This window comes from Palaemon carinicauda, chromosome 3 (assembly GCF_036898095.1).
Source record: "Palaemon carinicauda isolate YSFRI2023 chromosome 3, ASM3689809v2, whole genome shotgun sequence".
In the NCBI taxonomy this organism is placed as follows: domain Eukaryota; kingdom Metazoa; phylum Arthropoda; class Malacostraca; order Decapoda; family Palaemonidae; genus Palaemon; species Palaemon carinicauda.
Window position 1 is genome coordinate 174,266,635 of NC_090727.1, and position 13,658 is coordinate 174,280,292.

General features: G+C 41.6%; 1 protein-coding gene across 1 annotated transcript in view; it reads right to left on the reverse strand.

The window, feature by feature from the left end:
- The window catches only part of LOC137638786 (rab3 GTPase-activating protein non-catalytic subunit-like), a 157,921-nt gene that overhangs the window by 129,707 nt on the left and 14,556 nt on the right, over nt 1–13,658 (reverse strand). The window contains exon 4 of the mRNA XM_068371154.1: nt 5,283–5,370. Within this exon, the coding sequence (XP_068227255.1) occupies nt 5,283–5,370 (88 nt within the window). The remainder of the gene's footprint in view (nt 1–5,282; nt 5,371–13,658) is intronic.

The following is a 13,658-nucleotide window of genomic DNA, read 5'->3' on the forward strand; positions in this document are numbered from 1 at the left end:
TGACGAGTAGGCGAACGTTGACGCGTCTGTGGTCGCTGGCGAGCTGGTGATCGCTGGCGAGCAGAAGGTAACGCGTGGAAGCCTGTGCGTAGAAGAAGAGTCCTTGTCCAAGACCTGAACCGAAGTTCCAGATCGCGAGGGCGAACGTGGGCGCACAGGGCGCGTAACAGGAACCAACAGGAACAGCAGAGATGATCATCAGGAGAGCGCTGACGAACAGGAGAGCGCCGGCGAACAGGAGAGCGCTGGCGAACAGGAGAGCGCTAGCGATCAGGAAAGCGCAGATGAGCAGGAGAGCGCCTGTGCGCTAACACTGAGCAGGAGTGAACACTGCAGAAGGGCGCGCAGAGGAACCCTGACACGCAAGGGAAGAACCCCCGTGGGAGGCAACCCTTTACCCCGAAGGGATCGTTGTCCGTCGGGAGACTGATGTCCGTCGGAAGACCGTTGTCTGTCCGTCGGGAGACTGATGTCCGTCGGAAGAGCGTTGACCATCGGGAAGATCGTTGCCCGTCGGAAGACGAGGTCAGACTGCTGTCCATCTGCACCAGGAGCGGAAGATCAAGAAGGAGGAGTTGTAGGCTGCATACGGAGATTCAAAAAGGCGCCTCTTAGCACCCTTATAGGGAGATGGGAGGCCCTTACGACGTAGCGGACGGTGAGCCTTACAGAGAAGGCGGCCAACAGCAACAACAGCAGAAGAGTCCTCCGAAGAGGAGTCTCTATGAGTGTACTCTCTCGCGAACGAAAGAGAAACACTTCGTAGAAGAGACGGGTCAGCCAGCAACCTAAAAGGAGCAATCCTCCGAAGAGAGGCTCCTGCAGTTGCCCAGCCCCTTGAGCGAAACTGCAGGTGCGATCGCTCAGCACCAAGAGCATAGTCGCACGAAAAAAAGGCAAGAGAAGAACCCTCAAAAGGGGAAAAAACTCAAGCCTGGACAGGAAAAACTTTCCTCGGAAGGAAAGTTACCCACCCAAGGAGGCAAGCCTCCTGAGTGTTCTAAAATGAACTGGAGAGCTGTCAATCGTCACGGGAGTACTTCCAGGAGAAGGAGACACGCCCCTGACGAAGATCTATAGGGGAGGCAGCAACAGCCGAATCCCCAGGCCTCAACAAGACAGCTCACTCCGTTGTCACATTACAGAAACGAACTAGATCGGTAACTGAAAAATAAAACAAAAATCATTAGTTAACATTCATTCCCCCGGGAAGGCTCCGAAGAGGAATCCCGAGGGAAAGGAACACAAGAATTACACAACAGGCACGTGCCCTCACAACCACTTACACTCACGGAAGGAGAGCTGTAACCAACACAGAATTATAACAATTATAATTATGTAACTATGTAATTATGTAATTTAAAAATGAATGAACACCAAAGAAAGAACGAAAACCCCGAAAGGAATCGTTCTACAAAGCTGAAAAATCAACAAATACAATTAGATTCATAAACTAATTGAGACAAAACGTACGGCGTAGCAACCCACCCACACGGGAAGGAAGCTACAAAGGCGTAGTAAGTAACGTAGTAAAAGGGTGAACGACCTCAAGAGAGAGAGAGAGAGAGAGAGAGAGAGAGAGAGAAAGACCGAAGTCAAACTCGATCGCGACCCATGAAATTACACCATGGTGGCCTAACTGCCGAGGGCTCCACGGAGATATCGTACACTACACACACAAGCACAAACTCTGAAAAGGAAACTTACAGATTTCTATACTCAAATATATACATAAACATGAGAAAATGTTTACATATATATTGAGTAAAAGAAAAGTAAGTGATTAAGTAAAGACAAAACAAACAATGGCTGCCAAGCGAGGACAAAGACAGAGACGTCTGTCCATGTCCGAGCCAAAAGTGAAAGTGAAGCAATTCACCGGTGTGTGAGGGGGGGGGGAGGGGTAGCTAGCTACCACTCCCCTACCACCCCGCTAACTAGCGCGGGGGTAACACACCCTCGTTAAATTCTAATGGCTCGCCATTTCAGCTACGCTAAAAGGTAAACCCAATGTAAATAGCGGGGTTTGTATTTCGGTTACGGAACAAAGAGGGTTTTCAAAGTCAAAGGCCTCAAACTCAATAGACTTGATGGGTTTAAATGGTGGATTAAATAAGTACTACTGTATATTGAATTGCATCCTTTACATCTGGACTATCTGACAAGTAAAATTCTCAATGCCTAAATTCTAAGGCTAGCATAGACATATTCCTCATTGGTGAATGGCACACAAGTATTCTTTACATATCTAAAGAATATGAAAAAGTTAATAACCTTATCTAGAGATGGTTTTGTAGCAAAAATCCATCTAGATTTACACCAACTGAAGAACACTGACCAAGGGCAGTGGTAACGGATACTTGAGGATTGCCTCTTAAAGGCAACAATAGTGAATATTGGAGGCCTGAAAAATCCTTTTGCTCTGATTAGATGGTGAAGTTTACATACGGTCAGATGAAGTGCGATTGGGAGTTTAAGTGCAGTGTGGGAAAGTGGAACTGTCAGAGTAGATCTCTTCTGATAGGAAGGATATGAAAGCAGAGACCAAAAGTCTGGGCAACATTCCCTTTAAGGTCAGAAAGGTGTGATGACGATCATTCAGGAGTTCACCAACATTCTGGATATGTTTAAGACTTCCCTTATTATGGTAGTAGGTTGGCCAGTACCAGCCCTCCATTGAGATCCTTCTCTCTGGTTACGGTTCACTTTCCCTTTGCCTACACATACACTGAATAGTCTGGCCTATTCTTTACATATTCTCCTCTGTCCTCATACACCTGACAACGCTGAGATTACCAAACAATTCTTCTTCACCCAAGGGATTACCTACTGCACTGTAATTGTTCATTGGCTACTTTCCTCTTGGTAATGGTAGAAGAGAGACTTTAGCTATGGTAAGCAGCTCATCTAGGAGAAGGACACTCGAAAATCAAACCATTTTTCTCTATTCTTGGGTAGTGCCATAACCTCTGTACCATGGTCTTCCACTATCTCTTGGGTTAGCACTCTGTTGCTTGAGGGTATACTCGGTCGCACTATTCTATCTAATTTCTCTTCCTCTTGTTTTGTTAAAGTTTTTATAGTTTATATAGGAAATATTGATTTTAATGTTGTTACTGTTCTCAGAATATTTTATTTTTCCTTGTTTCCTTTCCTCACTGGGCTATTTTCCCAGGGCTTATAGCATCCTGGTTTTCCAACTAGGGTTGTAGCTTAGCAAGTAATAATAATAAAAATAATAATAATAATAATAATAATAATAATAATAACAATGGAAAAGCAGGAAAGTTCAGGTTAGACCAGTCCTGCATCATGACACTAATTCCCTATGCTAAAGGGCTAGGACTGTTGAACAGAATACATCTGGCATCTCTATCAGAGAAATAATAAACATATCTAAATTGGGCCTTAATTATGACTGAGGGAGCAGGGACCATTCTCTGCAAACTATTTAATTTCTCCAGCTTAGCTAGTCTGCTAATGCATTCAACTTTCTCAGTACAAACTGAAGGATTAGGGTGAAGTTCCTTGATCCTGTCAACTAGAGCAACTCTTGCCAAAGGAAGGAGGGACTTGGATCTGATACCTCATCGTTTGCAAACAAACGAAAGAGACATCGTGTTGCCTGAGAAACGGCTTACTTCTATTTTTCTTTGAACTAAATCTTCAGGTTGGGTCAGTGCCTGTAAGGTTGCCACGAGCCCGGGGTCACTAACGTGAAGTGAAACTCTTCTCTGTTACAGAGAGGTCACTTCCAACTCTGTTTAAGGCCTCACAGTACAGCGTGAGGTTGGATTCCTGGATTCCAGATTGGATACGGATAGCACAGTCTTTGTTATTCCACCACTTGAAAACCTGATCTATAGTAGGAAAGGAAGGGATGAAAATAGACTTGGGAAGGAAAGGAAGGGATGAAGATAGACTTGGGAAGGAAAGGAAGGGATATGGATAGAATTGGGAAGGAAAAAAAGGGATATGCGTAGACTTGGGAAAGAAAGGAAGGGGTATGGATAGACTTGGGAAAGAAAGATCTGAGGCTAGAGTGAGGAATGAACCTCTCCAACAGAGCCATGGTCCCCTGCAGTCTGCTGGCCATGAGCGATGAGAACAATGAATTCCTTTAGAGAAACTATTACAAAATTGACCATCTTCCCCAAAGATGAAGTCTGAAAAGAGCAGTATAGTTCCCTTCCCTAATAATTTATGATTGAGTCAGGGAGAGTAAAAATTATTATAGCAAATAACTTGACTCTCAAGATCCTTATCAAAGAATTTGTGAGGAAAAATAAGTTATCTTCTTAAGATGAACTTGTAATCCTAGAAGAGTGGCAGCTAAGAGGGTATTTCCAGAAAAATGCTGACATCAGCAAAAATACAATCTGCGTTACAAACAGCAATTAAACTTACAAATCCATTTATGTAGAAACAAAAAGAAGGATAAAAAAGAAGCAATTCCATGTTATAAAAAGGATGCAAATAATAAGCAGGTTGCACAATAACATACTCTACACATGCACAAACCTACAGAAGCAATGTTTAAAGTTAATCTACATTGCAATGAAAATATGATTGGTTTGAATGTTATGAATTTGGACTAGAATGCCAAACACTGGGGTCTGGCAGACCGTTCAGCAACCAAGTTCAACAGGGGGAAAAGCTCCCCAGCTGTAAGATGAAGGAAAACTTAAAGTTTAGGCAGCTAAATGGAAGAAAGAAAGCAGGAACATAGGTATAGTAAAAGGCTAAAAAGTTAATCCAGCTAGTGGCCAAAGGAATGCTGAAAAGACCTTTAAGTAATACCTACAATGCACCACTTGAGGTGCACTGATGGCACTGCCCCCTAAGAAGGATAAAAAAAAATAATAACTACAGAATGATACCCAAAATGTGAAAGAAATTCAATATTTGTTCCAACTTTAAAGTAATGATGGGAATTGATACATAAAACAGTAAAGAGCACTTAATATACACATCTGTTACGGATGAAGAATAATGAAATGCAGTAGAATTTATATGAAAGTTTTAAACATCAAAGCAGAGCAAGAATAAGCTTTCATGAAATCAAATATTTCAAAATCAAATTTTTCTTATGGATATTACAGGGAAAAAGTTCATAAGTTAAATATCATCTGTTATGGCTGTAGTAAAAAATGCAATTGTATTATTTTCTATAAAATTATTGAGGCAGAAAATAAAAAGACAGTACTGTACAGGAAAATGCAAAATAGTGTTCTCTCTTCAAATAGTTACAGTATACTATTGGGCATAAGAATGGGACATACCTTGGAGTGAAACCAACAGTGCCACGCCAAGTATTTACTAATCGCATTTTACTTTCATCATCACTTATACTGGCACTCTCCCAGCGACCTGTATGAGCAAAACAAAAGGCTAATTGGATTAAAAATAACAGAGCATACTATATTGTAAATTATGAGGTCCATAACATGAAAATTTAATTCAATCAGTAATTAGTACACGAGTCAGAATTATACCCAAAATAATAAATCTTAAAAGTTATTCGTATTTTTCTTAACTACAAAGTAGTGTTCTTTAATTAGGAGTTTGATTAAAGCGCAGCTGGAACTCGGCAGTTAAAACTTGTTTCAAGATTTCAGCTATAGTGAGTAATTACCAGCCAGTGGCGGGGAAGGCTAGCTCCCTTCTCGGTACACTGAACAGTCACTTTGAGTGCATCTGGACTTTCATAAGATGTAATGGCAGAGGTTAACTTAAAGGACTCAAGTTTGTATAGTCAAGGAAAATACAAATTACTTTTAACATTTGATTTGTTCCAACACGAATACAAACCTTTACCCTTAAATTAGGAGACTCGTCCGTAAGAGGGAAAAAGCTACTTTTACCAAGAGAGAGATTCGTATGTAAATGCCAAATCCTCCAAAAACTTTCTCTTGCCTTGTGGCAAAGACTCTGGCTCTAAAAGGAAGCAGTAGTGGCTACCGTTGACGAAGGTGCGTCGAGGGATATTACAGAGAGAGTAGAATGAAAGGAAATGTGTTATAGAAGGTGTAGAGGGACTCTTAAAACCTGAAGGCCTGATAGCGTACGGATAAATGCATACAACTTGCTATTGCAGGCACAAAGTTTCTTGTTAGGAAAACATACCCTTGAGCTCTAGGTTTATCAATATCAGAACCCAAGCAGCGAAATAAACCAGTTATTTTAGATTCATAACTGCTTCATACATGTTAGGGGCCTAAAAAGACAGCCTGTAGCTCATAGAGCATAGACGTAGACGGAAGGACAACGAAATGACAAATCCCTGACTGGCGACTAAAGGGAGTGACCAAGAAGACCCTGCAATTTCACAAGTCACCAGGACAGAGCAGCAAAGCCTGTGTAGCTTTACAGTACAGTGAACCCTCGTTTATCGCGGTAGATAGGTTCCAGACCCGACCGCGATAGGTGAAAATCCGCGAAGTAGTGACACCATATTTACCTATTTATTTAACATGTATATTCAGACTTTTAAAATCTTCCCTTGTACGTAGTACTGTTAACAAACTACCCTTTAATGTACAGAACACTTAATGCATGTACTACAGTACCCTAAACTAAAACAGGCACAAATATTAAAGGCGACTTTATATCAAGCGTTTCCTAAACACACCAAAAAGCACGATAAAAAATGGCAACCAATGTTTTGTTTACGTTTATCTCTGATCATAATGAAGAAACAAACGCAATTACACATCTGTGTATAGGTTAGTTTTTGCATCGATTATATTGATTATTCAGTACAGTATGTTGATTTTGTTATTACCAATGTTTTACTTAATTTTTCTTAGGACTTCCAAATGAAATGTTTTTCTTTATGACGCCGCCTGAAACGACGGCGTCATAAAGTACGCTCAGCAAACAAACGAAGGTATTTAACGCGCATGATGAAAGTGATAAATAATGATATTACAGTAAAAGCTTTTATAAAATATGTTATTACAAATATTATTTACCGTATCTATATAAAATCATACATACGTAGCAAAGCAGGAAAACAATTTACGAGAGAGAGAGAGAGAGAGAGAGAGAGAGAGAGAGAGAGAGAGAGAGAGAGAGAGAGAGAGAGAGAGAGAGTTGTTTTACATACGTAAATGTAAATTTTAAACAAAAAAAAAAAGCCCCATTTCATATAAAATAGATTACAAATATTTTACTTTATCATATTAGAGTAGTCTGTATAATACTGTAAAGTTCAGTACAGTATGTTGTTGTTATAGTCGTGGCGATGAAATTCTCACGAAACAAAAACACGCCATTTGATTACAACAGCTGATTCATCTCTCTCTCTCTCTCTCTCTCTCTCTCTCTCTCTCTCTCTCTCTCTCTCTCTCTCTCTTCATGTTATACTATACTTACATTTAGATGAAGAAACAAATTAGTTTTCTTAGTGTCAATTAAATACGAAACGAAAATATTATGCCGAGTCTACATCCATTTCAATCATAGCTAAAAATACGGCATCGGATTTCATCAGCAAACCACTATTTTTTGGGAAACATCATCTTATTCTAGAAAATTGCTACTCTTTAAATAGTTAATTGCACATTAAGAAAGCGTGTACTTTTGTTTTTAAATTTCAGGTGTGTTTTAAAAATCGAGTATTGTTGACTTCTTTTTGTTTTACTTTTGGCTGTGATTAGATCAGCTGACATCTAGCTGCCGCTCGAGAGTGTACGAATACACTAACAAAGTATCGTTTATACAATTTCTTAACTTATTCAAACCGTCTACAGTATACAGTTGATATTACATAAGCACCAATGTGTTATAACCTATCAAATTTTTTTGGTTATTACATTTAAACCCCCCTCTATCTCTCTCTCTCTCTACTCTCTCTCTCTCTCTCTCTCTCTCTCTCTCTCTCTCTCTCTCTCTCTCTCTCTCTCTCTCTCTCTCTCTCTGTGGGCTACTTTTCACTACCTCCCATTCCTTACCTCTCTCTATCTCTCTAACAAATGATATCTTTGTTGCTCCTCAAAGTTTCATTTATATAGAAAATCAATCATGATTCAATTTTCCTTACTTTCTCCAATCTCGCACCATCGGTCACATCGCGGTATTTTCGAAATATCCGGAAAATCCGCGATATATGTATATACATGGGTTATGAAAAAAATCCGCGAAGTGGTGAATCCGCGATGGTCGAACCGCGAAGTAGCGAGGGCTCACTGTACTTGCAAGGGAACTGTAGACAAGCGGAAGGGGAACAGGAAAGAGAGAACTCATTAGCCCTAAATGCGTGATTAGATAACCATTTAGTTTGGTGTTAGGAAAAATGAGGGATAAGATGACGTAGCTCTAGTTGCCAGCACCAACTAGCATACCAAGTATCGCTTCAGTTGTTAGGCAACTGTCACCAAGCTGAAGGGACATTGATAAGAAACAACTCATTTCACGAAATGAGCATCTGAACTGGTCGCTTAGTTCAGTGTCAGAAAACCTGGGGTATAACACATCGCCTTATTGTAGGGCAACTGTTGCCAAGCAGAGGGAACAATGGTAGGAATCGACTCATTAACACAAAGTGAGCACCTGGACTGACCACTTAGTTCAGCGTCAGGAAACATGGGGATATATCAACACAGCCCAAGTCTGCAGCACAAACCAGCAAATCATGTGTTGTCAAACTCGCAAGGCAACCGTTGCCAAATGGAAGGGGAACTGGTAGGAGACGACTCAAGAATAAGGAATGAGTATCTGTTTCAACTCCAAGAACCAACACTCCCAAATGCTGCTTGTTTCTGATAACGAGAAGCAAGGACCAAAAAGTAGCTGGTGATGTTGTCGCCAAGAGGGAGCAAGACACATGTCAAGCGCTTGACCTCTGACAATCTAAAATACACAGATTTCTTCCAGCTATGACCCAATTATGGAATGATCTTCCTAATCAGGCAGTTGAATCGGTGAAACTCAAGACTTCAAAGTGGCAGCAAAAGTTTTCTGTTGAACAATCTGTCAAAAACTCAAGCTATTTTGACATTGTCACTAATCTTGAAATTATCTATATTAATTATTCATTGCTTCCCTTGAGGCTTATTTTCCTTCCTCACTGAGCTATATTTCTTGTTGGAGCCTTGGTCTTAAAGCACTCTGCCTATCCAACTAGGGTTGCAGCTCAGCTAATGTGAACCAAATTAGAGACTATCGGAACATTTAATCAAAGAGATTGTCTCTTGAGCATAAACAAAAACATAACGAATACGCGACTGAAAGGAAACTTCTGAGAAGATCCCTTAGGGGAAATAAAATTAAATGGAGAAGGGGACTCGACCTTTGGTAAGCTTGAAGAATAAACTACAGTAATTCAAAAACCTTCCTAACCTCATTCTCTCAACATGAACCGGACAGACCCAAACGAATAACCTTCCCAGTTACCCTGCCAAGGATTGAAGACTAACTATCTTAGGTCTATCAATTAATCCAAAACCATCTATCCTCACCGAGGTGTTCTTAGGCATTGTTATGGGTTCACAAAAGGGGATAGGTAGTTAAAGTATTGTCAGGCATCTGCCCAGACCTGTTCCTCTAGGCCTACCTTGAGTACCATTGACAAGTACCTGACAAGGAGCTGAAAGAGAATGATTGTTAGCATTCATGAAAAAGGTAAATTCTGATTTTTATATCAATCAATACGTGACAATATCTTTGTAAAAGTTTTATTGAAAAAGACTAGTGTTTGACTTCAAACAGCTACTAAAAAAGATCCACAGTATCACGTATCTCTTAATATAGCATGGTAGAGGTTTGCACCTAAGCCATTGAGGATCCCAGAATCCAAAAGACTAGCTCTATAACCACTCAGCCATGGCAACTATAGGAAAAATCATTAACTAGAAGGTGAACGAGTTGACAGAAAAAAAAAAAAACGATTAGAGGGAGAAGTGCGAGCAGAATTGGAATTCCCCACACTCAATGGAGACTCCTGCCGAGAACCAAAAATTGCTCATAAACCGCGGCCTTTTCTCTTATCTTCGAAAGCCCTTCCTGCTGCAATGACTCATGATTAGTGAACTACGCAGCCACGTATTTTTGGGCCAAGAGCAGCACAATGTGCTTTGAGAAGAAACCTTACCTCTGCAATTGGTATATTTTCATAATATTCCTTACAACCCATGTGAATCCCACAGGTGAGGTGGCTCCTGACCGGATTGGAAGGAGTGGCAAAGCATGAGAACTACAGGAAGAAGAATAAAATGGGTTGCACAAGGATCACCCAATTCGATTAACGGCAATAAACGAGGATCACGGGACGCCACTGAACACACGTGATTAGTATGAAAGAACCCACAAATACACAAATACTTGATGGAACTAAAGGAAAAAAGGGTAATTGAAATTCAACAGTGTGGACAAGCTGTTAACAGCTCGCCCACTTAAAAAAACTGGAGAAATACTTGAGTGAACTCTCATCCCAGCTGGCATATTTGAAAAAACAAAACCCCCAGAAATAGGAATAGATCTATACTTCATTGGAGCAGATATAAAATAAAAGAGCAAGAACACAGCAATAGCAAGTGTTATTGCTGTTAATTTCACCGTTCTTCTTTACATAATTCCACTACTTTATTTACAATACTCATGTAGCAGCAAAATACTGTATATACAATCTAAAAGACTTATACAAACTATTAATAAACTTGTGAGAAATATGTTATTTTGATAATAAAATAAATTTTTGAATATACTTACCCGGTGATTATATAGCTGCAACTCTGTTGCCCGACAGACAACTCTACGGTAAAAACTCGCCAGCGATCGCTACACAGGTTGCGGGTGTGCCCAACAGCGCCATCTGTCGTCCAGATACCCAGTACTCAATGTAAACAAAGACTCAATTTTCTCCTCGTCCCACTGCGTCTCTATTGGGGAGGAAGGGAGGGTCCTTTAATTTATAATCACCGGGTAAGTATATTCAAAAATTTATTTTATTATCAAAATAACATTTTTCAATATTTAACTTAGCCGGTGATTATATAGCTGATTCACACCCAGGGGGGTGGGTAGAGACCAGCAATATATGTTTACACTTTTATGAGCTAAGAGTTTTTATTTCATTTTAGAAGTTATCAAAATAACAAAAACAAAATAAATAGGTACCTGGTAAGGAAGTCGACTTGAACAATTACTCTGCCTTTTAAGTACGTCTTCCTTACGGAGCCTCGCGATCCTCTTAGGATGCTGATCGACCCCTAGGATCTGAAGTATCAAGGGTTGCTACCCATACAACAGGACCTCATCAAAACCCCTAATCTAGGCGCTCTCAAGAAATGACTTTGACCACCCGCCAAATCAACCAGGATGCGAAAGGCTTCTTAGCCTTCCGGACAACCCAAAAAACAACAATAAAAACATTTCAAGAGAAAGATTAAAAGGGTATGGAATTAGGGAATTGTAGTGGTTGAGCCCTCACCCACTACTGCACTCGCTGCTACGAATGGTCCCAGTGTGTAGCAGTTCTTGTAAAGAGACTGGACATCTTTCAAGTAAAATGACGCGAACACTGACTTGCTTCTCCAATAGGTTGCGTCCATTATACTTTGCAGAGATATATTTTGCTTAAAGGCCACGGAAGTTGTTACAGCTCTAACTTCGTGCGTCTTCACCTTAAGCAAAGTTCGGTCTTCCTCACTCAGATGTGAATGAGCTTCTCGTATTAACAATCTGATAAAGTCTGACCAAGCATTCTTTGACAAAGGCAAGGATGGTTTCTTAACTGAACACCATAAAGCTTCAGATTGGCCTTGTAAAGGTTTAGTACGCTTTAAATAGAACTTAAGAGCTCTAACAGGGCATAAGACACTTTCTAGTTCATTGCCTACGATCTCCGATAAGCTGGGGATATCGAAAGATTTAGGCCAAGGCCGAGAAGGCAGCTCATTTTTGGCTAGAAAACCAAGTTGTAGCGAACAAGTGGCTTTTTCTGACGAAAATCCTATGTTCTTGCTGAAGGCATGAATCTCACTGACTCTTTTAGCCGAGGCTAAGCATACCAGGAAAAGAGTCTTAAGAGTGAGATCTTTCAGGGAGGCTGATTGTAACGGCTCCAACCTGTCTGACATGAAGAATCTTAGTACCACGTCTAAATTCCATCCAGGGGTAGCCAAACGACGCTCCTTGGTGGTCTCAAAAGACTTAAGGAGGTCTTGCAGATCTTTATGTTTGGAAAGATCTAAGCCTCTATGCCGGAAGACCGATGCCAACATGCTTCTGTAGCCCTTGATAGTGGGAGCTGAAAGGGATCGTCCTTTTCTCAGGTATAAGAGAAAAACAGCTATTTGAGCTACAGAGGTACTGGTCGAGGATACAGAAACTGACTTGCACCAGTCTCGGAAGACTTCCCACTTCGATTGGTAGACTCTAATGGAAGAAGCTCTCCTTGCTCTAGCAATCGCACTGGCTGCTTCCTTCGAAAAGCCTCTAGCTCTCGAGAGTCTTTCGATAGTCTGAAGGCTGTCAAAAGAAGAGCGTGGAGGCTTTGGAGTACCTTCTTTACGTGTGGCTGACGTAGAAGGTCTACCCTTAGAGGAAGACTACTGGGAACGTCTACTAACCATCGAAGTATCTCGGTGAACCATTCTCTCGCGGGCCAGAGGGAAGCAACTAACGTCAACCTTGTCCCTTCGTGAGAGGCGAACTTCTGCAGTACCTTGTTGACAATCTTGAACGGTGGGAATGCGTAGAGATCCAGATGTGACCAATCTAGGAGGAAAGCATCTATATGTATTGCTGCTGGGTCCGGGACTGGAGAGCAATAGATTGGAAGCCTCTTGGTCAGCGAGGTTGCAAAGAGATCTATGGATGGTTTTACCCCAAGTGGCCCAAAGTCTCTTGCACACATCCTTGTGGAGGGTCCATTCGGTTGGAATTACTTGCCCTTTCCGACTGAGACAATCTGCTATGACGTTCAAGTCGCCTTGGATGAACCTCGTTACTAGGGAGATGTCTTGACCTTTTGACCAGATGAGCAGGTCCCTTGCGATCTCGTACAACGTCAGTGAGTGGGTACCTCCTTGTTTGGAGATGTACGCCAAGGCCGTGGTGATGTCCGAGTTAACTTCCACCACTTTGCCTCGAAGGAGAGACTTGAAGCTTTTCAAGGCCAGATGTACTGCCAACAGCTCCTTGCAGTTGATATGCATGCTCCTCTGACTCGAGTTCCACAGTCCTGAGCATTCCCGACCGTCTAGTGTCGCGCCCCAGCCCACATCCGATGCGTCCGAGAAGAGAACGTGGTTGGGAGTCTGAACAGCCAGGGGAAGACCCTCTCTTAGGTTGATATTGTCCTTCCACCAAGTCAGACAAGACTTTATCTTTTCGGAAACCGGGATCGAGACCGCTTCTAGCGTCTTGTCCTTTTTCCAGTGAAAAGCTAGATGGTATTGAAGAGGACGGAGGTGTAGTCTTCCTAGTGACACAAATTGTTCCACGGATGAAAGCGTCCCTACCAGACTCATCCACAGCCTGACTGAGCAGCGTTCCTTCTTCAGCATCTTCTGGATGGATAGCAGGGCTTGATCTATTCTGGGGGCTGATCGTCTTGTTGTTCAGCAACGTCCTCATCAGAGGGTTCCTCATCCGAAAACTGATGAGGAAACGGCAACGGAGTGGACAACGTCTGGCTCGCTGAGTCCGGTCGC